At 39.4% G+C, this 28,000-nt stretch overlaps 1 protein-coding gene across 1 annotated transcript; it reads right to left on the bottom strand.

The window, feature by feature from the left end:
- On the bottom strand, positions 1–28,000 carry LOC115762639 (glutamate receptor 1). Its single transcript, XM_030704942.1, has 15 exons — positions 27,886–28,000; positions 26,529–26,656; positions 25,866–25,995; positions 15,603–15,856; positions 15,355–15,519; positions 11,571–11,897; positions 11,325–11,426; positions 10,107–10,347; positions 9,949–10,043; positions 9,674–9,841; positions 5,198–5,312; positions 2,588–3,051; positions 1,735–1,979; positions 1,170–1,599; positions 1–111 (listed from the first exon to the last, which is right to left on the bottom strand). Exons 1-15 carry the CDS (start codon positions 27,983–27,985, stop codon positions 7–9), a joined length of 3,069 nt encoding a protein of 1,022 aa, XP_030560802.1. The 5' UTR covers positions 27,986–28,000; the 3' UTR covers positions 1–6.

The following is a 28,000-nucleotide window of genomic DNA, read 5'->3' as shown; positions in this document are numbered from 1 at the left end:
CTCGTGTCAAACCTGACCGTGTGCGTTCATGTGCAGCGCCTCTCCGGCATCCGAGGGCGCCCCGGATAGCTGGGCGGGTGGATAATACTGCAAGGAGGCGCAATTGAGATACTGTGCGTCGGTTAGACATTATTGCTGACCACATCATTAAACGTATAAAGCAACCCCAAAAACCAAGTCAAATGTGCTCTATTCGGCACTGATCGATTAGTAGATACCCTGTATAATTGCAAGTAATCGATTAGCGGATAGGGTTTATACAGAAAAGGACGCGAACTAAGAGCAGTTTTCTTTTGGATAAGCTCTTGATTTTCTCATCTCTCATTAGCATGGATTAAGGGAAACTCAATCGCAACCAATTTCCGTGTTTATTTTACAATTTTTATGAGATATTTAGGGCTCAGAGATGTGCATATCCTATTGATTCGAATATATCTCTGTTTTCGGATTGGGGACATTGGCCCTGTGGGAGCTACCCAATAGCTCCTTTTTCCTATATGCATAATATAAATGACATAATTCCAAAAAAAATACCATTAAAGAACCTTCAAACTCTATTTATTTGATCACTTAGAACTTTCATAATCGATATTTATTGATCTTATGACTATCGTTGATAAAGACGATCGGACTTCAATCTCTAGCTTCTGTAGTTTCCGGGATCAACGCGTGCACCCCTAAGGACCTAAGTCTAGTAATTCTACTTAGCTCGTCGTCCTGATCAAGATTCGATAAACCTTCCTTTTGTCTGTAGCATACATTTGCACAAAACATATCTTTTTTACCCATTAATGTCAAATATATAAAAAATACTATTCGCACTAAGTTTGGGTTATCTCAGAAAAGCAAGTCTCGATATTTATCGATATCATTTAAACGGGAGGAGTTATACGTTTAAAGTATAAGTACGTTCTGTGTTTGATATGCGAGCATAAATATTTCGAATTAAAAGTAATTGGCACTGTAGTTTCCTGGATAAACGCGTTGCCTCTAAGGTAAAAAGTATCTAAGGTAACGCCTCTACTTATCTCGCCATCCTGATTAAGCTTCGAAAAACATTTATTTCGTCCCTCCATCAGACCCCCTTTTCACCCGTTTTAAATAAATGCAGAGCATTCAAAAAAAAAAAAAAAAAAGGAAAAAACAACCCGCTTGTAATATGTACTCACCCCCACGCGTCCGTTGTCATAGTCGCGACTCGCTTGAATGGTCAATTTGGCCTTGGCATGCATTGTGTCTGTCAGTGTGTTCCTTTGATGTGTGGAGGGCACGCCCACGCCCGGCACAGAGCTGGCGGGGCGCAACAGCATGGATCCGTTGCTTTTGGCCGCACTGCCAACGCCTCCGAGATTGGCGCCCGAATTGTTTGCCTTGTTGCGAAAGCAAAACTCAATAATTGCAACGAATACGGCAACAAGCAGACCGCCAATAAGTATATAGAATATGCCGGCCACATTGCTCAGGGAGAGTTCATTGTGCGATGCCTCCTGATTGTCCTTGTTGGGATTGCATTCGGTCTTCTCGTACCACCATTTGTTTCGTAATTTAATCAGCTCGCCGTTCTCCTTCAGCGACAGCACAGCCAAATTGATGGGATCTCTGCAAATAGGTGATGGTTATTTAGCATTGCGTGCTGTCTCACTTCATATCGATTAAAATCTTACGACTTTATGCATTCTTCTCTATACGAATCGCAATTGTCCCCCTTAGCATTTATATACTTATTATACTCACTTGAGCGCGGAGCCAAGCGGCGTGGCAATACCAAATCCCTTTGTATCCAAGTTGGGGCCCACTTTCATTGTGTCGCACGGTTCTCTCGCATTTACATATTCATTTTTTGGTGATTCCACAAGCAGAGCATATTTGCCCTTGGATGTGCGCACACGTCTGATCCCCTCGTCGTACGTATTCACAAAGACGTGCTTTCTGGAGTTCATGTATTCCCACATTTTATTGTGCAAACCAATTGGGGAACGCTGTTCGAGTAAACAGAAAATATACATGAGTGTTAATTGCATAATTGTGTAATATTTATTACAAATAAAATGGTTGCTATTAAATTAAATTTCACTCATTGCCAAGCCCGCAAAGAATATGTTAAAATGCTTAATGGGGTCTTTCGCCTGGGAGTTGGAATTTATAGCGAGATTTGACAGATGCTGGGCCATAAGTAGTAATGGGAGAATACCTAGCGGTATAACGTAACGTAAGTAAATACATGTATCGATAAATGTATCGATAAATGCTTATTGATACTAATATCGAATATATAACACTTCATATTATCGATAACATTTGAATAAAATATTAAATCGAAAAGCGGGCTACCGGTTAGGAAACCAATTATGTTAGGCATCAAAAAGTCCAACCAAAACAATTTGAAGATCATAATTAGGAAAGCAACACAAGCTCGATAAAATAAATCGATAAGAACCTTAAAGGCGCTGCGTATGCAAGAACAAGCAAAAAATGGTTGACAGCCTTTTGTTCGAGCTGGACTATAACAAGTTCTCTGTTCACTTGGCACATTTAAGCTGAGTATTCGAAATTAACACATGTGAAAGTTCGGGTCCGGTGCACTTACCCTAAAGAAATCCCAGGTGGAGCCATGCAACAGTGTGCCGTACTGCACCTCCGTTTGCATGGCCAAATCCTCCGGCGAATTGATGGGCGTTACCATGCGCTCAACGGTAAGAAAGGCAGCCAAATTTGCCGTATACGAGGAGATGAGTATGAGCGTAAAGAAAAACCAGGATGCGGCCGCAATGCGACCCGATATCGAACGGGGCGACAGATCGCAGCCCTGCTGCATAAAGGCCGACAGCGAATACCAGAACGAGTTCAAAATGCTAAACTCATTGACGGCCGATGCGCTTCCTCCGCTACCAGATGCAAGGCTCCCGGCGGATAGTGATGCCTGCAGCGCCGCAGCGCAGGCAGTTGTCTGGACGCCCGGTGTCGGTGGGCCCGGCGGCGGGGGTACGGGTGCGCCACCAATGATGCCGGGTGGCTGCTGATTGGCAAGCTGTTCGTGATGTGCATGTGGATCTAAAAGAGAAATTAAGAGGGGGGAGCCGGGAACGAAACAGAGCGGGAGAGTTGGTGAGTAGGCCACAAAACGTAACCGCAGCAGAACTGTCAGTTTAGCTGTCTTTTTTAGCATTTTTTAGCTAGATGCATAACTAGTTGAAATACATAGTTGAAATACATACATTAGCTAGAAATATGACAAAAAAATTGTGATATTTCTGGCTTTTTTTTTAGCGTATATATACAAAGTTGTTCGAATTTGTGATCACGCCCACCAGATGTTGGGCTAATCCCTAGTTCCTTTAAATCACAAAATTTTAAAGGAAGTCTATTGATAACTGTTATAAAAGGATACTAACTATTACGGACACGCCCACTTTTGCCCCCATATATCAATAATTCTCGATATTTTAGGCTTACGCTCAAAAATCTTCCATAGAAGAATCCTTCTAACAGATTCAAGCGCTAATTACGACGCATTTCTTTGTTAGCCTTTTTTTGGCTTTCTTTTTTACTAGCGCTAGCTATTCTTGGCTTTCACTTTGGCTTTCACATTTTGGCAACACTAAACCGCAGGCAGCAAACTATGGACAAGTCAGCTGTCCTAGTCGACAGGCAGACGAAACATATCGTGCATACATATGTATGTCCACCTGTTCGTCCGTCTGCCCATATACATATATGTATGTACGCACACATATCTCCGCTTGGCTCATGTTGGCCTGTCCGACTGGCAACTGTCAATCATTTCGTTTGGCTTGACTTTTTGCGCCTGCTCTAATTGATATGCAATCAAGCGCATAGCCAAAAGCTGCTCCAGTTGCTGCTCCTCCTTCTGCTCCTGCTCGTCGTCCTCCTTCTTCGCCTGCTCCTGCATTGGCATTTGCTTCAATTGCTGCTCCTGACGGCTTCTGACTAGTGACTGCTTCAGGCATTCTGCTGTCATATTTGAACATTTTCATGCACTCGCATTTCAGTTTTTATTTTGCACTCGCTGCTCTTGCTCGTCACTTTTTTTTTTCTACTCCTATTCTTCGTGCTGTTTTTTTTTTTGCCAGAGTCTGGCAACACGCTGCCTGCATACAGAATGTTGTTTACATTCCGCTAAAATTACATTAAGGATGTTTTGCAGGATGCCAATAGATTGTTATGTGCGGCAATTGTCTGCCTGTTCATATGTGACCTACGCTTTTGGATTTTGATTGCCAACAAATGCGAACACCACACGAATCAAACCAACCACAAACCCACAGGCCCATCATTCAACACCAACAAATTGAATCACATAATTGAATTATACGGCAACGCATGCAAAACAAGTCCAAAGTTATGCAGAAGCCACAGTAACATTCACAGGGCCCACATTCCCCCCTCCGCCCACCCACCACCCACAACACACAACACGCACAACGCGTTTTCCCAGGCCCTCAGCTGCCATCATAAAATATCAATATAGGGCAATAAAAGCTACGCACTCTGTAAATTTCGCCTGCCTTGGCCTAAGTTATTTAAATATTCGAATATCTCCTGTTATTTTGGTGCAATTTCTTGCTCTCACATTTCTATTCAATAATATTCAAATTTTCTAGTAGAGCAGTGGGCTAAATGTATAGAACCCTCGTGCAAGAAGAATACATTAAAATTGTGGCACAATTTTTAACAAATATACATTTTCAAAAAGTTTAAAAGTTGTTCTTAAGAAAATGTGAAACGCATTAAAATGGGTTTATAGTTCAGATACTCTCTATACTATAAATATATATATCCTAAAGCTTGTATCAAATATCTGTTAGCTTTAATCAAAGTTTTTTAAGCCCAAAAAAGGTTTTGCTAACTCTAAACTGAAAGTTTAATACAAGCTGAGCTTTAAGATTTGAAAAGTATTTGCTAAAGCTTGAAAAATATTTTCATATTTCTCTCCTTTTCTCTCTTGGAAATATAATAGAGAGTGCCAAATATTAAAAGCTTCTTTTGCGTAATTTCTACTTAATCTTCATATATAAATATCAGAATCTGACCTTTTAATCTTAAAACAAGCCAAATGCGACACTGTTTAAAGCTACTTTCGGCTAATTTCCATTTATATCAGACAATATCTCAACTTTCAAAGCACTGTGGCTTTGACAGAGTAGGACGTAACGGGATGTAGGAACGTATACTTTACCTGGTAACTGCGATTGTTGTAGCGGCTGCTGCACAAGGCGCCATTCGTGTGGGGAGAAGCGCGAGACAAAGAAGAGCACGATGCTGACACCAATATAGCTGAAGATGACGCTCACCTGTTGGCGGGATAATAATAAAAACATGAAAAACCGTGTGAGATGCGACAGATACGATAGCTTTCACAGCCCCAGCTACTGTTACTGCCTCTGCTTCTGCTGCTTTCACAGCGCACGGGGCGGCGGCTACTGTATAATTTGGGCTAAACAAATTTTTCATTAAATTTTCTTTACTAATTGAAGCGGAAGCGGCAATGGCTTCCCTAGAAAATGGCGGAGCATTAGCCTAATGGGACGAGTCGCGCGGCATAAAAAAGCGCAGAGGCTGTCGTGAATGCTCGACCCGTAGATATCTCTTAAAATTAACTATATGTTAGATTAAAGAAGAAGAATATGCATGGAATAAGCCCATGATACAGGTCTGGAAATCGATATTTATTCTTATTGGAGAATCGATCAACTTTACGGAAAGAAAAACATTATCTCGTTATCGAGGCGTACAGACGTGACAGGGTCTAAGCATCGATATTTATCGATTTTAGAGAAATGAAGACAGTCATAAAACGAAAAAACATACGAGAATGAGGCGGACAATTATACGTATATGCAGAAGAAATGCCGGGTTGACAGAGTTTGCAAATCGATATTTATCGATTTTGGGAAAATGAAAACGAAAGGCATACAAGTACGAGGCATGCTATGGAACATACGAGATTGAGACGGACGGACATGTGTCAAATATGAAAAAAAAACAGGGTCTGCAAATCGATATTTATTGATTTTGTGTATGTTGAAGATGTAATAAAAAGGAGCACGTTTACCAGAAAAAGACTATTATATACACGAAATAGAGATCACAGAAGCCTTCTACTGCCTATTAAATACATTGACACATTGTTTAAAATACCCATTGTAATGGTTTGAAATGGTTTACAGGGTATAGAAACAATGCCAGGTGACGCTGCCTGTCGAGTACTTCGACAGGCTGCCAGCTTGGCTGCCGCTGCCACCTGCCTCTACCGCTTGTAGCGTGTTGCCTGTTGCCTGTCTGACAGCCAACTGTTGCCGTTGTGTTGTTGTTGTTGTTGCTGCTGTTCATATTGTTGTCGTTGTCGTTATCAATGCTTCAATGGCTGCCACGGGGCGCGCCTTTGTGCGCTGGCAAAAAGAAAAGGTGTCGTCGCCGGCGTCGTCATAGTTGCTTTAATGCACACACACTCGCACACACACACGACACACACTCGCACTGTAGGCCTGTTTGCGCCTGTCAGTGGCTGCTTTTATTGGGGGCGTTGCCGTTTGTTGTTGCGTTCTTTCACCCATGTGTGTGCGGGTGTGTACAGCATACAATGCGTCATTTAATTTATGATAAATTTTTTGTTCAAGTCTTTTATATTAGCTTGCCAACTTTTGCAGGCATCGCCGGGTTGTTGAGCCTTTTTTTTCTTTTTCTTTTTATTATTAGGCCACCTTTTGCTCTTTGCTCGGCGCAAGCAATTTGCATTCGTAATTCGTTGAGCTCATGTCAAAATAAGCATAAGATTTCACAGCGCTGTTCACTGACTTTTATAAGCGTTTAATTTTTAAGATTTGTCGCGCTGTCAACGGAACCGGAAACGGTTTCGTATAAGAAAGCTTCCATAAATACACGGAGACTAGATGAAGCTGGTCTTAGTCAATTTTTTAGGTGTTTGAGTGTTAGAGATTCTTTCAGTGTGAACCATAAATATAATTTAAATGTGCAAATATGCTGTTGGATTTGAACCAGCGACCTTACCGTTGACACGCAGACGTCTCACGTTATGTTCGGAAATCACAAACCGATGACAGCTTTGTTCTTTATGTTTACCCTCCAAACTATGATTCTGCCAGACTTGGGGGTTGAGTTTATCGAAAACCCGATTTGCTGCCTAATTCCGACCCGAAAGGAAGCTTAAGATGAAAAGTTTCGGCTTGTTAAATCTTATGTCTTAAGTAGTGCTTCGATCAGCAGTATAAGAACAAGTATCTACCTACTATTATCTATCATTGAACATTTAGGAACACCTCCGTTTATACCTTAGTTCAGTTTTAGAAACATTATCCATCTCTATTCAGATTCTATACAGCCCTAAAGATTGTATGCTAGGGTTCATCTATCTATTATTTTGTTTTTTATTTTCTATTTTTTATTTGTATTTTTCTTTGATGTTCTACACTTCTTCTTCCAACCACAAGTCCTTAAATCTAAATATTTTACTCCATTGACTTTTCGCTGTCATTTGATTAAAGAGCCACTTTAACAGGCTCAACTTGGCAGAGCGAGAGAGAGAGAGAGACAGTTGGGCCTTCAGCACGAATATCAACATCATCAACTAAATGCTCATATAATTCTGATGGCTGGCCATTATTTAAACAAGCGTCGAGAGTCGGCTAACTTTGGACTAGCGCCAAATTTAATACTTGACGGCAACGTAATTTTTGCTCGCAGCGCTTGTAGTTGTTGTTTATAATGTTTAAAAAACAAAATAAAAAAACAGAACAACAAAAAATGGCAAACAGTAGCGAAAAAAAGAAATAAAAAAGACAAACTTTGTCGTTTACTCTATTAAACTTTTGGGAGCTTACGAGGTAGCACGTTGAAGCCGAAACCAGAAGAAATAAATATACAAAAGTCCAAGTTTGCCGCAAAGTTTCGCACAGAAATAAAATAAGATGAACAAAAATAAGGGAAGTAGCGTAAAAATTACCAGGCAATGGGCGCCAACAAAATATAAATACAAAATGAAAGAAATGTTTAAAAAAAACTTTACTCATTTGTATGCAGCGCAAAATTTTGCATTATTTTGACTCGTTACCAAAAGTCTAAATAAACACAATGTGCCGCACACGTCTAGACGCGGGCAGAGATACGAGTTTTTAGCCTACGTTCCGGAATTAATCGCTCTTGATTATTCAGACTAAAGTCATTTTGAGTGCGCTCAATAGAAGCCCGATAACAAATCGATGAGCAATTTAAAGTTAACCTTCAAGTCAAAACATTCGGCTTTTGTCAATTGATGCTTGAGAAAAACTTGAGGGGGAAGCAGTCATAGCATCCAGCTTTTGTCAATTGATACATTATATAGAAAATTAGCTGTATTTTGATTGACACCAAAATGATAACTTAGAATGAAGGACCTTTGATTATTTAGCATTTGGTTAGATCAATCAGCTTTTGTCAATTAATGCTTGAGAAAAACTTGAGGAGGAAGAAGTCATAGCATCCAGCTTTTGTCAATTGATACATGATACAGAAAATTAGCTGTATTTTGATTGACACCAAAACGATAACTTAGCATGAACGACCTTTGCTTATTTAGCATTTGGTTAGATCAATCAGCTTTTGTCAATTGATGCTTGAGAAAAGAGTGCATTTTCGTCAACATGAGTCTTAGCGTTAACGTGAATCAGTCAGAGCAACCAGCTTTTGCCAATATCATGTTGAAAATGAGCTGAACTTTGATTTTAAAAAACCAATAACCCTTAACGTAAGCAGAGAGTAGTTGTAGCATCCAGCTTTTGTCAGTCAATGCTTTACATCAGATTGATAAGTTTTATAGACTTTACAATAATACTTTAAAGTGCGGTATTTCGATCGATAACAATTCGATAAATTAGCACAGATATCATCGAGTAGAGCAATCAGCTTTTGTCCATTGATACTCGAAAAGAGAAAGGCGCATTTCCATCGATAAGTTTATATAAGGGAGCATGGCGCTGAAAATGTCGTAGCAACAAGCTTTTGTCAATTAATACATAAAAGGGCTGCATTTCGATCGATAACAAATCGATAAGCTGCTAAATATCGATCGATAACAACGGACATCATGATAAGTCAACTTGAATTAGTTTTTGGAGTAATCAGTTTGTGTTAGAATAAGACTAAGGCTAAGGTTTAACCGATAACAACTATTCGATAAAACTAAGACAATGATTTTCGGAAACAATAAGCTTTCCCAATGAATCGATACCTAATCGATAAGTTAACAAGAGAATAATCTCAAAAGAAATACGTGTATAAGATAGCACCACTCTGAAGAGTAAGAAAAAGATAGACATGCTCTATCTTTTAATAAAGTGCCTTCAGAGCATACTGGTAGACAGAGTTGCGATATTTTCACATACTACAAGTCACGAATTTGTTAAGTAAAATTCCTCGAGCAAACATTTCAGTTACGAAACAAGGGTAAATACGCCTCCACCCCACACCTAGGCTGTAACTAGGACACAACTGCCAAAGGGGGCGGGCAATATGACAGCTTGCAGCAGGAATGCAACGCCAAGTCAAAGTTGCGCCCCAGCCAGCAGCTGGAACGTAAAGTTTCTAGTCGGGCAGGCAGGGAAGTACATACACACACACATATAGAAATATATATATATACAGAGTTACATATACGCACCCAAATTTCCTGTGATAAAGGATTCATGAAGCTGAACACGCCGGGCGTTTGCTTCACTGGTTTCTTAATCATGATGGAAATGCCCAGCGACATGAACGGCTTGCTAAAGTCAATGACACGTTCGCGTTCAGCGGTAATCGTCATGGCGGCAATGGCAATATCCGCTTCCTGCAGTTCCAATGCGAAAGAGACAAAGAGCGCGACAGAGACAGAGAGAGAGAATAGGAGTTATTGTAGGTAGTCAGTTGAGAACTATCTCACTAGAGTCAGCCCACCTTGCGCACCAGCTCGCCAACCATGCCATCCCAGCCGCCGTGCACGGCGGGATTCTCGGAACCGTAATTGCCATCCTTCACCAGACGCAGTTCATCTGCAAAAGCGTGAGGCAAACGTGTGATTAAACTGTTGCATACAGTTTGTCCAAACGACTTACACTCGAGTCCCAGCTTCTTGGACAGCAAATCGGCGAGATCCTTGCAATAGCCCTCGAAGCGTTCGTTGCCGTGCAGCTGCTCGCCAAATGCCGGCTGCTTTATCATTATATACGGCTCCTCCAGCACCGTGGTGACAATGTACGTGCGATTCTTTTCGAACTCCACATGCGGACGCAAACGCACATATTTCGCATTCAACGGCTGCAGTCCCCCATTGTCATTCCACTCGGCAACTTTTACCTGCAAAGACAAAAGAGTCCATTTTATTTAAGTGAAAGACAATCGATTCACAGTTCGAGTTCATATTGAACGAGAGGCTGGTTAGGATCCAGCAGAGGGCCTTCTGGTCACTAGTTTATAATAAACAGATATATTAAAAAACTGTCAAGGGATCGCTTGGTAGGGAGGGATCTATGGTAGTTATTAAAATCAGACAACTTCATCTACTTGTATAAAGGTCTTATAGGAACGAATAATACTCTAACTAATACTTTACACAGTTGAATAAACGACTAAGTTAGTTGAAGATTCTTCTTGATTATTTTTGGGAGCGTAACTGCAATATTTTTGGCTAGATCTCTAGATTACACTCTACATTGAAACTATTAAATTAGCCCGACCTCTAGTGGGCGTGACCAAAGAAACCTTTGGAAGCTCCAGCTTTAAAACTAGGCCAGAAGGCCTTTCCGATCTGTAGAGGTAATATGATATCGAGCTTTAAATGTTGGGACTCCAACTTTAAAACTGAACTGATATTGATTTGGCTTTGGCCAGAAAGCTTATGTTCAAACTGTACAGGGTATTAAGAATCGAGCTTTAAGTGCTAGGACTCTAGCTTTAAAACTAAGGCGATAATGGTTTTGCATATATGCCCGAACTCTTGTGAGGCTGACCAGGAAACTTTTGTTCGATCTCTAGCTATGAAATGTGCTCCTAACATAAATTTACGTCCCACATTAGGTGTCAAATTTGAAGACTTTAAACCGAATTCAATTTGTGAATCTCAATAATTAACGAACATTCTAGAAAACCAATATACCCACTATGTGAGTCGTAGGGTATTTCATCTGCGTTCTTTTATGTTTTCTTTTTGTTTTCAATTTCGCCAGCCTCATGAATTAAAGCTAGCAGCTCGTCTACCTGCTTCCAGGCAAGCCAATCTCTGCTATCTCTAACCAGTTTCGCTTTTACCGTTACATACGAGCACCGTTACATACCATGGCGCTGTTTACGGTCATCTCGACAACGTGCAGGGTGTAATTGACTCGTCTGCCATCATCGTTGAATTTGATATCTCCGGTAAGTCCCTCGATTTCCACCTGACATGGGGGGCGAAAGCAAAAATAACTGTGAATGAGCGTCACTTTTTAATTGCTTTGTCAGCCGGCTGCCCGTCATCATCATCATCATCATCATCATCATTATCAGCATCATTATGATCATGACATTGATGTCTAGCTCACCTTTCTCAAATAACGGGATATTTTATCGCCATGCTCCCATGCATTCACCCAGCCCTTGGCCGTATTACAATCCAACGCGCGCGGCGCGCCGCCAAAGCTGGCGCTGCCGTCGCTGTTGCTGCCGCCGCCGCCGCCTCCGCCGCTGCTGCTGCTGCTGCTGGTGTTGGAGCCATCGCCGGCCGTAGAGGCAGCTGCCTGGGCGGCCGACATCAGGGTCTGGCTGCGACGCTGCACATTGTTCCTGAATTGATCCGGCTTCTTGCGCAGAATTTTGTTGAACGCCTCCACAAGAACAAAGACCGCATCGTACATGAGCGCCGCCTGTGCCTGTGTGTGTGTGTGTGTGTGTGTGAGTATGGAGCATTTGCAGATTATATGGGCACTCATTTCATTTGCTGGCACTTAATGAGAGTATTACACGCTGTTATTCACAATTTTCAACGTCATTGGCACTGTCTTTCATTTTATTTATTCGCGTTGGGGTATTTGCAACGTTGGGATTGAGGAAATTTCGCGACGCTTAGTTAACAATTTTCTAGATTTTGGCGGACCCACAGCACAGGGTTGCTCAACGGAGCTTTAACAGGTTGCTGTTAAGTAGCAGCGGTTATCGTTAAAACGAAATTTATCGAAAAGTCTCGATCGATATGTGAATCGCAAGTCAGTTACATATATTGCAGCGGACAATAGTGAATATTCAAATGCCACAAAAAACAAATTAATTAACATTTTTATAAGTGTTTAGCCATGTGCAACTCTCAGGTTATATATCAATTACTGCAACCATTGCTTACAGCCATTTTTTACAGATGTAATTGAACATTCGCTGTAGTTGCCACTTGTTGGAATTAATTTGTACCCGCAACTATAAGAAAATGTGCCATAGACTAGTACCATCTAAATAATTAAACATACGCAGGCAATAAACGCATAGCATATAAGAATACATACTACGAGAGGCATGCTTGGAGAAAATGGTATTAAAAAAGGTAAAAGAATAGATCGTGTGTACCAATGTACCACAAACACCAGTTTAGGTACATTTTTAGTACACATATGGCAGCCGTGGTTAACAGCGCGGCGCTCTTCGTTAACATATTCTTCTGAGCTGAGCAAAGCGAAAAGAAAATGGCGCATAGAATGGCAAGCGGTAAAAACGGCGTGGTGTGTTTTTGTTTTAATAAGCATTTCACTCGTGTTTTCAATTAAATGTTTATCAAAAAGTGAAGCCAACATGTCGTAAAATATGTGACAATTCAAAGTTTGTATAGTGCTATGCTATATACTAAGTAAAAGTCGTGTGTAATTTCTTTACGTTTATGTATGCATGTGCATGCATGCACGTGTGTATTTGTGCAGCATCGTGTGAGAGTGAGCGAGAGAAAAACGGAGTTTGGCGCGAAAAATGTCTTATTTGGCGGCAATTTGCATGTTTTTTTTTCCGTGATGCGTTCAAAAGGCAATAATGTGTTGCAAATAAAAGTATTTAAGCAAGTGTGTTTAGTTTTTTTGTTGAATTTTTTTTACGTGATGCTTGTTAAAGGCGAAAATGTGTTTAATAATATGCAAAAAGTTCCAAGCAAGGCTTTAATTGTGCGTTTCTTCTTACGTAACAAAGTGTGTGTGTGTGTGTGTTGCTCGAAATTTTGCTTTGTTTTTTTTTTGTGATGCCTATTAAAGGCGAAAATGGCTTAAAATATGGGCAAAGTTTCCAAGTGTATTTTTTTTCTCCTTTTTTTTATTATTTATGCATATTAAAGGTGAAATGAAAATGAAAATGCATAAAAGGCGTAATTTTAATGAGTCTACTATTACGTATATATGTATGTATATGTATATATGTGTATGTGTCTATGTGCGTGCGAGCTAATGGAGAAAGAGTGAAAAATTTGTCTCGTGGGAATTTTTTTTTAGTACATTTTTTTTGAGTGAATTTTTTTGAGTGTTTTTTGTGTTGGTGAATTTATGAGTTAAAATTGCAAATTTGTGTTTATTTTTGTATATTTTTTTTTGCGTGATTATTATAGATAAAATATCATTATATTCTATATCATAATTATGTATATACATATGTTTATATGTGTGTGTGTGTGTGTCAGTGAAGTGAGTAAAAGAAAGAGTGAGTTTTTTTCGTGGCATTTTTTTGAGTCTTTTTTTTTGTGCTGTTTTTTTGTACGTGATTTTTATCAAAGCAGAATATGTGTTAAAAAGTAAGTAAACAATTTAAGTAGTGAAAATAGGGTTTTATACAAAATGCATATTTAACATATATATATGTATGTATGTGTGTGTGTGTGCGTATGGAAAAGAAGATGCGCACAAGTCAAATAAACAAATAAGCATTGTCAAAGAGAGCAACATTTGGGCTTGAGGAGTGTGTGGGTGGGTGGGGGGGGGGGGGGGGGGGGGGGGGGTGAGTGTTTGGCTTAAGCGTAACGTTGAAGTCCCGAAGCAGAACACAACTAAAATTTAAGTGCCACAAAGTGAAATCTTTGTCAACAAGGATAATGCCAAGGAAATACAAATATAAACAGCACGCAAACTAAACCAACTCGCCAACTGTCGAGTAGTGTGTGTGTGTGTGTGTGTGTGTGTGCCCGTGTGTCTCTGTGTACGTGTGTGTGCCTGCGTGCGCTTGTGTGCGCGCGCTAAGCATGACAAGGACAACAACAGCAAGGACACATACACATGCATATGCATGTTTGTGTATTTGTGTATGCCTTTGACTGAAACTTGCTGCTGAACTATGTGAAAAGTGAAATCTGTCGCCCGTTCTGCTGCTGTTTCTGTTGCTATTTGACTACACACAGGAAAAGATAGAGTGGCAACGAGAGTGGGTGAGAGAGAGAGAGAGAGAGGGAGGGGTGAATGGGGGAGAGGGGCCAGATAGCCAGCACAAAAATATGCTACAGTCTCAACTAGTGTTGATCTGTAACGGCGTAACTGTGACTGAGTAACTGTGATTGACCATTGCTTAACTTCGTTAAGAACAGCTTCAAAGTCACATGGACAGTCCGTCTAATTTACAGTTAGATTTACACAGTCAGTTCGATATTAGTAGTCACAGTCTGATACGAACAGTCAGTTCTATATTAATAGTCATAGGCTTATATATTAACAGTCAGGTCGACATCAATAGTCACAGTCTTATGCAAACAGTCAGTTCCATATTAGTAGACCCAGTCACATATGGACAGTCAGTTCCATATAATAGTGACTTGTGACCACACTAATAGTCCCACTTATATAAAAACAGTCAGTTTCATTTAAATTGTCACAGTCTGCTATTAACAGTCAGCTCCAAATTAATAGATACAGTCACCTAGACACTAATAGTCACACTTGGATAAGAGCAGTCAGTTTGATATTAATAGTCACAGTCAGCTCCACACTTATAGTCACAGTTGGATAAAAACAGTCAGTTCCATATTAATAGTCAGATATAAACGGACTATTCGAAATCAGTAGTCACAGTCAGCTCCACACTAATAGTCACAGTTGGATAAAAGTAGTCAGTTCCATATTAAAAGTCACAGTCTGCTATTAACAGTCAGTTCCTTATTAGCAGATACAGTGAGCGAGAAACTATTAGTCACAGTTAGCTTAAAACAGTCCAGTTCCATATTAATCTAATCTTCAATCAAAAGTAAAAGTCACAGTTAGACTTCTAACAAGTAGCGCCCATCTCTAATGCGAATGGTAAACATTAAATGCCAGCAAATATTTAACAGCCTAGCAGCAATGAGAATGCTGCTCTCCAACTGTTGGATGTTTAGAACTTTACCGAAATCGATTCCCGCCCGGCGCCCACGCTCGTCTGTGGGTCGAGTCGTTTCCAGTTGTCATAGAACTCGCGCACGAGACGCCGATTTGTGTCCACAATGCGAAATCCGGTAATGTTAATGGCACCAAATTCGATTATCTCGCTCTCCCAGCGATCGTCCATGACCTGCAACCCAAACAAAAATGCACGTGGAGACAATGTTGGGGCGTCAAGCCACACCCACAAAACACAAACACACACACACTTACCAGTCCACTCAACAGATAGTGATAGGTGCGACGTCCCAAACGCAAATCCCGGACATGCTGTATCAGTATTTGCTTGGCCATTTCTGTTGGACAATCGAGCACGATATGCTTGTTGGTAAAGCGTCCGATATGCTCTAGCGTGTGCAAAAACTCAATAGCCATGCTGACATTCGAGATGCGCTTCACCAGCTCCACTTGAAAGGACTCGTTGCCCGGCTTCAGGCCCTGGTAGATTTGTTGTAGTCGCAGCAAACCTGCAATGGCACACAGAACAAAGAGTTTCCGAGAATGAGAATGGGCGTAAATTCTGTGCGCGTTAATTAACTCTAATGCGTATGGTGGGGTGGGAGGGGGACTACACAAATTATGGCTATCATCAGTTGGAAAAGCTCTTCAACAATCGAACATTACGTTCTGCCGGGCTTGTTGCTAAGTCATTTGGATTTGGCGCTAAGTGAGTATTGAAATAGAACAGGGAGGATTTAGGATGTGTTCCTAAAAATATCAAGGTCCAAAAAGTCTACATTTTGTATATGGAATTTAGTCAAAGAAGTCTACAAAAGTTTAGACGCCAAATCAATCTCCTCTAGATACATAATAAAAGATGTATATATCTTAAGAAAAATGTTTGCACTTCCCATGTTATCATCAAAAATGTTAACGCTTAAATGTTAGACGTCTGTTAAGTAACAGAAGTGATGATAACATAATGAATACGATATGATAATAAGGAGCAGAGCTGGGTTCGAACTTTTCGGTTTTGACAAAATAAGAAGCCTCTGCTTTGAACCATGAAGCGAGAAATCGCCGGCGCAAATCCATTGGCCTCCTTTTGTGTTTGTATAGTGTTAATAGAATAGTGTGAAAATTTGAATCAGTAGATGAGGAGCCTAAGCATTGAGCTGAGCTGCGAGAAGTTGCCGGTTCAAACTCAAGAGCAAGTCTTTTATATGTACATATAATCTTCAACATAATTGAATTATGTACAAATAACAATGAAATGGAAAATGGAATAGATTTCAGAGCGTCAGGGCGTCGCCGGGTAATTTCGTCTATTTATCTATCAATTGTTGTTAACTTCACAGAGTCAGTGTCAGAGGTAGGCAGATGCACAACAAAGGCTGCGAAAGTCCGTCTACAAAGAAAAATATGATGCACATGTGTTGCGTATCTGAGGGATGCGGCAGCAGCTCACGGCCAACTCACAAATTGATGCCCGAGGCCATGCTAAGCGGCTCGTTGCGTTCCGTTTCAGATTTCCGACAACTGGTATTATCATTGGCCTCGTCGGCGTGTGTGTTATGCCGGCAGAGATTTCATTGCAAGCACAATTTGCATTTGGTGCTGATTGAGTTATCTCTTCCTCTCTTTCTCTCTCTCGGCAACAAACTGCAGTTGCATTCGCACTTAAACAGATACGCAGATGCCATACGGCCGGCGGCTTCAAAAAGTCCAGCCAAAGTCCGGAGTCGTTCGTGCAGCCCCGAGATGATTTGTATGACAGCTACGCAACGCACAAAAAGTACACGCTTCACCTCTCCCTCTCACTCTCCCTCTCTCTGTCTCCCCTGTCTCGGCTGCAGCTTGAATGCGCCTTCAATTTATGTTTGCGGCTAAAATGGGATTTGGCTTGGATTTGGCATTCGCCAGCTCCCTGACTACGGCTAACACGGCCATTGCTGCTGATGCTCACGGCTAAAGCAGCACTTCATACATATCCAATTTGTTGTTGTTTTGATTTACACTATATCCGCTGCCAATGCCAGGATGAAGCATTACGGAATACCCTGCATGCAACAATTGTTGCGAGGTGGCATCGACTTATAAGTACAGTTGTTGTTTCGTTTGTCTTGGAAGCTCGATCCCTAAACTTCGTGCTCAGCCCTACAGAGGGCTGCATTTGAGTACATTTGAGTACAAATAAAATATCTAACAGAGTTAAGGGAGTCTATATATAGGGTATCTGACAGTCGTGCATGGTTTATATAACGGTATTTCTTAAGAAATGTCAATATCTATATACAGATACACCCCATTAGACATGTGCTTTGGCGGTGTGAAATATTTGAAACCTGACCACAGGGTATCTGAAAGTCGAGAAACTGATTCGTCTGCTTAGTAAAATGAAAAGATATTCAAATATATGCACATGCATATTCATATACATACGCACATAAGTCAATCGAACGCATGCTTGCATAAAAATACAGTAGATTACAGGGTATCTGCCAGTCGTTGACATCCACCAATAAGGGTCCTACTTCAGCAGTAGAACCAATTTTTTACGCTGTACTAGTGCAATAAATTTTGTGCTTTGCCTTTTATACAATTTCATTTGCTGTTGCTCATCCACCCCCCCTCCCACCTCTGCCATCGGCCCCTCCGGAACTTCTATCTGTACCCACTCCAAACTCAATCATCCCTCTCCCCACCTGCCCCTTCCCGCTCCCGCTAAACCTCATTCCCCGGCGCCTGTTACAGTATTTCTATAGTCCTCACGCTTGGCTTGCGTTTGGATTTGAGTTTTGGGTTTTTGTGTTTTTCGATTTGAGATTTGTCGTTTGGATTTGGAGCATGTGCGTGTGTGTGAGCTGTGTGTTGTGTGTTGGGTGTGTGTGAGTGTGCGAATATTGAGAGTGTAATTGAGTAGCGTTCTGTGCTGCGACTTGGGCTTTTGTTTTATTTCATTTTTGATATGAAAACATTTGCGACTGCCCCTCCCCTGTCCCTGCCGCAGCCCCTTCCCGGCCACCGCACATTAAATGTGTGTGTGTGTGTGTGTGTCCCCAAATTGATGGCTCGAAATTGGCTTCTGTTTTGATTTCGTTTTTTTTTTATATTTTACTCTTCGCTCGCATTGTTTCACTTCCAGAGAGTATTCTAATTTTGTCACAAAGCGCAAAAAAAAAGATATCAAAGCATCAACAGCTAAGTCGAGTGAGAAATATTTAAAATTTCAAAGCAAAACTTAAACTAACTTAGCTGGGTTTTAAAAGCCAAATTCTTAATTGAATAGAATAATTGATCGAATAAAAAATAGAATGATAATGACCTAGAAAAAATCTTCTTCATTAAAACTTATGCCAAAATTTATAAATAACTGCAATTAGTCCGCGTTCACCAAAGATTAAATTCAATAGCACTGCGATTGAGAAACCTATTACAACGAGAAGACTTCTTCAAACATTCTGTTGGATTTGAACCAGTGACTTCTCTCTTGTAAAAACTTTGCAGTACATATTGGCTCAACTCGTGCACCTCTTATTTAAATTTTATAAAATCCTAGCTCACTTAAATGCTATTCTAATTATTGTTCTTAACATAAAGTTGCTGCTGGATTTGAACCAGCGACTTTACTCTTAAGGAAACTTAAGGGAAGGCATTGGTTCGACTACCTGAACATTTTTGGTAGTTTTGTAGAGTTCTTCAGACTCATTTAAATCCTATTTGGAGACAAACTTTCTGCTGGATTTGAACCAGTGACTTCACTCTTGAGAAACATTGGAGCAGGCATTGGTTCAAACCGTGCAGCTCTTATTTAAAGCTTATTAAATCTATCTCATTTAAGTGCAATTCTAACTATTGTTTTTAGCAGTTGCTGCTGGACTTGAACCAACGATTTCACTCTTGAGGAAATTCAGGATAAGGCATTGGTTCGACTCGTGTCCCTCTTGACAGACGCAAGGGTATTCAAACTTCGTTAGTCGAAGCTTCCTTCTTATATTTGTCAATTTTTTATTGTTGCGAATCGTTTTTCATGTCTTTTGTCTTTAAGCTCGTGCGTATGTGGCTTATTTCCGTTTTGTGTTTATTGTTTTACTTTGGGCCTGTCGCATTGTTCCTTTTTTTTCCCTCATTTTTTTTCAGTTTATGTTGCAAATTTAATTTACAATTATATTTATATTTTCTTTTTTGTGGCCATTCTGAGCCAAATTCAATTATTTTTCATGCACAATTTCGCCATAGCAAATTCATTGAAATTGAATTTTTAAAAGCCATTCAGATAGACTTATTTTTGCAGTATCTCAAGTCTATCTTTGAGTATCTTTGGGCTGTGGCTTGCCATGCAAATTGTGAACAGCTGCCATATCCTGATGCCTCCTTCCAACGACGACGCGCAGCTTGTTTATTTGCTGCTCGGGCTAAAACTTCTCTATTTTCACTCACATGCGAAAAGTAAACAAGACAATTTGTTATGTTAAACAAAAGTTAGTTTTGCGGAAATGAAGTTTTCCTTCCATCGGTAGTGACATTCACACACTCGCACACACACACACACACTCATACACACACACACTTAGGCATAAAACACACACACAAAAGCAGCCACAGACACAGTTTGGTTCCATGGCGCACATAAGACATCACACAGTAACAAGTAAAACATTTGCTTACATATTTTATGCCTTAACAAATGAGAAAGATAATGGAATTATTATAAGCAAGTTTTCCTACTAGCTGCCGTTGCCCGGCGTTGCCTGGGTCATGTGTTAAACTGTTGTTCGATTTATGAGAACATTTTTATTGACAAATAAAAAAATTCAAAAGATAAAATAAATAAATACAAAATTGTAAATAAAATTGATAAAAATTGAAAAATATTGGATTTAAACCAGCGACCTTACGCTTGTTAGTTCGACGTTAAGAATACATACGACAGCATTTTATTGACAGAAAACCCCAAATCAAAGGATACTAAATAAATTATGAAAATTGATACATTTTTCGAGTTTGAACCAGCGACTTCACGCTTATTGGTCTAACATGGAGAATCGATTTGACAGCATTTTTATTGAAAAAAAAACAATTCTAAAGACAACAATTTTTTATTATTTTTAAAATTTAAATAATCAAATATCAAAATTAAAGTTTTTGTTGAACCGGCAACTTTACTCTTGTTAGTTCAACGCTTTATTTTCAACGTTTTATTTTTATATTTATTTAAAATTATTTGATGTTCTATGACAGATTGGCTGGGGTTAATTTCCCAAACTTTGCTGGATTTGAACCGGCGACTTCACGCTAGTTAGTTCGACAATTAGTTTTAATTATTTATCTATCTTAAATAAAAAAAAAAAAATTGCCTGAAATATATCTAAGCTCAACTCTTACGAAACCTTCAACCTTTTCAACAATTTCGATTGATATAATTTAATATTTTTTATTTTTAGAATATAAATGTGAAAGTGAAATGTGTTTAACCCAAACCCCAGCTCATGTCAAAGGTAAGCTAAGATTTTTTTTAATAAACTCTTCTATGGCAACCCTTCACGCTTGCCAGAAACTTATCTCTTTAAATCATTTGCTTATAAATATTTGAAAGGCACAACTATCCTTTAAGAAAATCTTAGATGTTTAACTCTTAAAGCGCAGCCCCAACCACTTTGTAACTTAGCTGCTTGTTATGGCCTTCACTTGTTTGCTGCTGTTGCTGTTGATGTTGCTGTTGTTCTTCTTGTTGTGTTATCAGAAACTTTGTTGGTTTAATTACTTTGAAAGAGTGAGGGACAGCGGGAGGGAGGCAGGCAGAGAGTGGGCGTGGCAAGTGATACGAACTGGCTGAAAAGGATTTGCCTTATGCGCATATGTTTTCAATGGTTCTGGCAGCAGGCGGCATCAAAAGTATCAAATAACATGAAAGTGAAATCGCTGTAAAAGCCCATTATGGTTGAATTAATGGCAAAACAGTTTCAAGCGCCAGATCGAAGCCTTCCCGGACGCAGTCTATGCAAATTTGTGATTTGATTATTATATGATTTCTAGTCCGAAAACCGAATGCATACGCATTTGCTTATTGTTATTCATGATGGCACCAACAATCAGATTTGTGCCAGATTTTTATGTACAAAAATGCAAAGGGCATGCTCGACTAGGCTTAATATCCAGTAAAGAATAGCAATACAAGAAAGAGGCTACAATTTGTTGTATAATTTCTAAAAATTGTTATTAAAATTAATAATTAATTATCCCAACTGTTAGATAATGTAGCTAAAAGTGTAGCATACCCACTTTGCTGTCTATATTTTTACAGGGTATACACATGGAATTGTTTACATTTGCTTTTCGGCCCTTTTCTAATATTCAAAGACAATCAAAGCCAATCATCGACAATCAATCTATAAACAAAACCATTTGCATAAATCCACAAAACACTCGCCACATTGATTAGCTCTGCCCGGTTCAAAGATTTGTTACCTGTTCTTACCTGTTGTTTCTCGGATGTTTAATAAAATATTTAGCCAAGTCTCTGGGCGAAAGCAGACAGGCGGCACAGGCACATGGAATGGAAAAACTCATTATCTGACTGCCCGATGAGCTGGCAATTTTCCTAACCGGGCGACAAATGCAAATGCCTCTCCGCTTCTCTCCCCCTTTGCCACTAAGTGTCCTGCGTAATAAATTTTCGTGTAAGAGCAACAACAATACGCCTTCGCCCTGACAGGACTCATTCTTTTAATACCCTCGTGCTGCTGCCTCTGCTGCTGCTGCTGTCCGGGTGCTCAGGAAACATGAGATTCTTTCGTATATCTCTATATATATATGCACACATACATATATAATGAGACTGCGTGTGTGTGTGTGTGGCACTGTGCTAAAAAATAAGTGAGACATTTACTTTCATTGCAGACTCTTGATTGTACGCTTTTAATACCAAATCAGCAGCCAAAAATATCTTTAACTTGGCTATTCGAATCGGGTTTTTACGCATTTCTCGTATTCAAATTTCGGAAGCTGGAATGTCTCATTTCTAAAGCAAATAAACATATATACTTATGGGTAGAACATTCGAACAAATGTTACAAAAAAAACTTGTCAATCTCTTTGTTGTAAGATAAACGTAATCGAACAAATCCGATACAAAATCTTGATAAAACATAAGAATAAAAGCTGAGTTGAGCTATCTAAGAATCTTAAAGTTCTTTGAGTGAAATATTAATAGCCAAAATTCTGCTAGTCGGGAGTGACCGACTAGGGTATACCCTGATCCTTCTTCTACTTGGACTAACTAGCTATCAAATAAAAGATGCTTGATCTGTATCTGGACACTCCAGCTCTACAGGATTTGCTCAAAATATACTTAAAGGAATCGGAGATGCTTCCTTCTGTCTGTTAAATAGATATTGTTATGAAAGTTATGTAAGCTTGAAAGCTGCAAATTAAACGAAAATACTTTTAAATAAAAATGTTGCTTACCCAAATAGAAAAATGTGCAAGGAATTGGAAAAACAGTAGAAATTGTACAAATCGAATATATAGAAATACAATATTTGTAAATGCGTCTCGGGAATATATTTCGTTGCGGCCTAAGTTGCTGCAGGCACACATTCTGCATGGCACACATCCTATGTGCAATACAAAAAGCCATCAACTTATGACCAAAATTAAAATGGGTGTACGCCAATTTCGCAAGTCGCAAGTCATAAATGGAAGCGACAATAAACCCATAAGCTGGCGGGCCTAAACGCATGAATTAGGGCGTGATGCCCTTCCAAAAGAAATATATACATACATATATATAGAAAACATTGTGGGTGAGCCTTTTCCATAGAGTGGCCATTAGTATTTGTTGTTGTTGTAGTTTTTTCTTTTTGCTGTTGTTGTTGTGGTGATTGCTTTAGCGCTGCCAATGGCCATAAATAGTTTTTGGCTCAGGGGTCAGGGTTCGGGGCGTAAAATGTTTCTCCAATTTCTGTATAATAAACTCGTTTTGCGTGGCGCAAATAAACACACAGCCAGAAGAGGAGGAAGAAGAACAACAAGAATACATTTGGTATAAACAGTTGCTGGAGCCGCATGCCACATGCGAGCCAAAGAGCCAAGCAGCTAGCCAAAACAAAAGCCGTTAACTTGCGTTGCGTTACGTGCCAAGCAGCCGATGTGTATATCCAATATCCCCTCACTCCCCCCCCCCCCCCCCCCCCCCCCCTTCTTGAGAAAAAAAGCATCCTTCGAGATACTCACACGCCGGCTGTGTAAACATGGCCATAAACTGAAGAGCTACAATTATTGTGAAGCAAAACAAAAAGAATGAAAAAAAAACAAAATGCAAGGCGTGGCCAAATAAACGAAATCTGTATTTTGACTTAGTTTTTAAATGGCCAAGATATTAGGGTCAATATTTGAAATTTAGATTTACGCATGGCACTCGGCTAAAGGAAACGAGATGTTTTTTTCGCGCTAGCTTTAGACTTGCTGCAGACATGCATTCGCTTTCAAGTTTACAATGTAAATGACAAAATTGTAATAAATTTTCAGTTGAAAATGAAATTGCTTTGAGAGGAATTTGATTTTCCTACGGCTTATCAGCTCGGCTGTTGATGCTAGTCGCCAGGCTCCCGACTGACTCCATCAGTGGGAGACTCTTCCTAAGGGTTACAGCCTATTCTGCGAGGCGAATCATCCTTCTCCTTGATTGTAAATACCCCTCTATGTTAATGTCATATAAGTTACAGAGACAGACAGAGAGAGAGACAGAGACAGAGGCTGAGACAGAGACAGAGACAGAGAGAGGGACAGAGAGAGGGACAGAGAGAGGGACAGAGACAAAGACAAAGACAGAGAGAGAGACAGAGAGATCAGAAGATACTGATCGATACTAAGAAAAAAAACATATATTTACTTTATGGGATCGGACGTATACCCTTCCATGCATATATACAATTCATGACAAAAAATTATAATACCCTCTACCCTCTTCTCCTTAGGAAAAATGTTTCATTGAAAGGTAAGCCCTGATTTTTAGAATTCCACAATTGTGGAATTGTGCCAAGAAATTATATATTAAATAATTGTTAGCATTGAATTTTGCCCTTTACTACAAATTACAAAATACATAATATTTTAGATTACAAAAAGAATTTAATTCCTTGATTTGTTTTAAATACTTTCAATTACAAATAGAATTTAATTACCATAATTGAAATTAAGAATAAAATGAAACTTACATCGAATCGAAAGGCAAACTCCAGACTTCTTAGCTCTTGCTTTATTTTTTTGGTTTTTGCATAGAAAATATGAAAAATGATTTCGCTTGATTTATTATTGATCTTTGCTATTATTCTATCAAGTATTTTAATACGCAAATATTTACTTGGCACACAATTGAAATCTCAAGTTTGGCTAAACACAAAGACACAAGTGTGTGTGCGTGTGCGTGTCCCACCTCAAATGAATATTCAGTTCTCACACCTGTGCGAAATATGATTATTTGTGCTATGCTTGAAATTGATTGAGTGCCATATATTTCCATAGCCTAGTCAAACAACTTAAAACAAACAAAACGCCTCAAAGCACACAAATCCCGCACACACACACACACACACACAGAGACAGTCATTCACTCACACACTCAACGTTAACACTCGCTGTGGTTAAATTGATTGAGTGCTGTTGCGCGAGAATCATAAAAAAAGAAGAGAAGAGATTTTCACGTGGCATTCATTAATAATAATAATACAGACGTCCGCCAGTTGACCAGGCATTGCCTGATCCCACCGTCTGGCCTGCCTGCCTGTCTGTCACTCTGCAAAGGCCCTGCTCTCTGTGTCTGTGTGTGTGTGTGTCTGTGTGAATCTCGACTCGTCCCGTCATATAAGCCAATTGTCTGTCAGCGCAGACGGCTGTGTCATTAAGTTTTATTTATAAAGCGGCTAAATGGAAAATCCTCGCAAAAACTTATAACAAAGCAAATTGACTCAACAGCAGAGAGGGGCAGAGGAAGAGGGAGGGAGAGGGGAGTATGTGCTGTAACCTTACATAAAACCCATCTCTCATATAATATGAAGTTTTCAGGCAATGGCAGATTATTGACTCCCCTGGGCACAGCCGGAACTGGGCGCGGAATTCCGTGCTCAATCTTACACTTTATAAAGTATGTACACACTCGGAGAAAAAGAGAATTGTGTGCTCGAATTAAGTTCGTATGCTCTTAAACCCAGAACTCGGTTAATTCAGAAATGTAAATCCCCATATTTCTAGGAGCAAGACTTAAATACAATTGGCTATGGGTAATACTTTGAAATTCCCTTCTTTTAATACGTTTCACGCTTATTTCAAGCATGCATAATCTTTAGTTAAGTACCCGACGAAATAAACCGGCGTTGCCCGACGCCGAGTCCCATTCGCATTGTCCGACTTCTTCATGGGGATTCGAACACTAAGCTTAGAGCACAATATATGCTTCGTGCTGATATTATACATTTTTCTTTGAGTGCAGGCAAATGCAAAGGTATATATATGTATATAATGTATGTATGTACTCACCGTCGTGGGAATCGTAGAGATAAATTATTTTGCGCCAACCATAAAATTGTATTGTATCAATGATGGCCTGATGGTAATCCGGGCGCATGCTGAGGGCAAAGTCCAGGAAGCCAGACGATGGCGTAAGCACCTAAAACGCGCAAATTATGGAAAATACAGCTCATATAGTGTAAACGAAACAGACTGTGAATGTGTGTAAGAGTGAGTGAGAGAGAATATGGCAAGTTAGTAAACATGAATCATTATTGAGTGTAGTCCTCATTGCTGCTGCTGGGCTTTGGGCCCATTGTTTTTTCGGCTCGTTTTGGGTATTTGCCTGCTTGATTTATAGAGCCGAGCCTTGCCCTCCAAAATGGAGGACAAAAGTGTGTTATAAATTTTTAAAGAGCACACGCACACGCAACGCCATAGAACATCATTATTGCCGGAGAGTCTCAACAGAAACTGAGCCGTGTATTTATAATGATTTGGATGCCGGCACATAAATTGTGATTTTGCCACATTTTGGGCAACATGCAAAGTTTTGCTTATGCATTTTCAAGGTTACACCAGGCCAATTTAGATTTTGTCGAATAGTCAACGTTGCGTATGATTAATATTTCATATTTAAATAGCCAAAAAGGGCTGCCCTTTAATATTTATTAGAACGTGAACGGCACTCACCTTCTCCGGAAACCAGGGCGTCACGAAGGGCATCTGAAACGTATTCGAGTAGGAGTGCAGCGTATCAAACGAGTCGGGCGACACCGCGCCCAGCATGGCATAAACGCCCCGTGAGAACTGATTACAAACTGTGCGAACGAAAAAAAATAAATAAATAGTTGCAAATTTTATGGTTAGCCAACATTTAAAACTGTGCGCAAAATTACTCGCTGACGAGATTTTATTTGCTTTTTCAACTAGTTTCACTCAACATTATAATTCTCATATTGTGTGTGGTTGCTTTTTATATTTATTTATTTATTTTTTTTTTCTATGCCCCACAGCGCAAATAAATTATGTGAAAAGTGTTTTTTTTTAGAGTATTTATATATCTCATAAGCAATAACAGTCGAGTGTCAGTATGTAGTTGCTTAATTCTAGAAATACGTAAATTTTGACTTTTTTGGAATTAAATTGTGGACTCGTGGAGATAAAGCTGTGTTTTTGGTGCTAGCTTATTTAAGCTCTTCATCTAGTTTAACTGTTTGGAAATGTTCGAAGCATAAAAAGAAAGCTTGTTCTAGTAACTATTATTGAGCAAGTAATTAGTCTAGCCAAAATTACCCGTCGTTTAGTTTATTAATAAATATATTTTCGTATATAAATTAAATTAAAAATATGTATTACTTAATAGTTCTTTAACTATCATTATGTTCCCATATCAATTATCAATTTTTTTTTTTTATATTTTCATAAAAAAAGAATAATTTAAAATTAAATAAACACTTAGAAATTTAAAATTTCTACAAAATTTGAACCAGTGACTTGCCGCTTCTTAGTTCTATGAACAATCATTCAGTTAATTGTCACAAATGGCAAAATAATATAATGTTAGCAAGAACGATTGACACTTGAAATCTAAAAAATGGAATTAGAATTCGAACCAGCGTCTTTTCGTTTGCTAGTTCTATTACCAATTACTTAGATTGACATATGTCCTCTTTGTATGCCTAAAATTCCAAAATAATATAAACAAAGTAAGCTTATTTCCATTTACAATTAAAAGTTGGCAATTGCTGCTGAGTTTGAACCGGCGACCTACCACTGATTAGTTCTATAAGCTGATTGATTGATGTATGTCAACTATATACATATGCCACAAATCACCAAATAATATAAGGTACCTAAGCCAAGGCCCATTTATAATTTGAAACTGCTGCTTAAATTGAACCGGCGACCTTAAGCTTGCTAGATCTAACACCAATCAGTCAGTCAGTATAAGCTCTTCTATGCACATAGAATGACGTGCGTCATATAATAATATTAATATTAAGCGATGGCCCATTTACAGGGTATCAATTGAACATTAAATACTTACTTAGTCTGGACAATTTGAATGCATCCGCCGTATTGATGACATCCACATAGGCTTGCAGCTCAAAGCGGCGCGTCGAGACATTCAGATTGTGATTGAGCATTGCATACTTGAAGGC

This window comes from Drosophila novamexicana, unplaced genomic scaffold, assembly GCF_003285875.2.
Source record: "Drosophila novamexicana strain 15010-1031.04,08,12 unplaced genomic scaffold, DnovRS2.1 tig00000644-arrow-pilon, whole genome shotgun sequence".
In the NCBI taxonomy this organism is placed as follows: domain Eukaryota; kingdom Metazoa; phylum Arthropoda; class Insecta; order Diptera; family Drosophilidae; genus Drosophila; species Drosophila novamexicana.
Note: the sequence above shows the minus strand (reverse complement) of the source record. Positions and strands in the feature narration are given on the sequence as shown.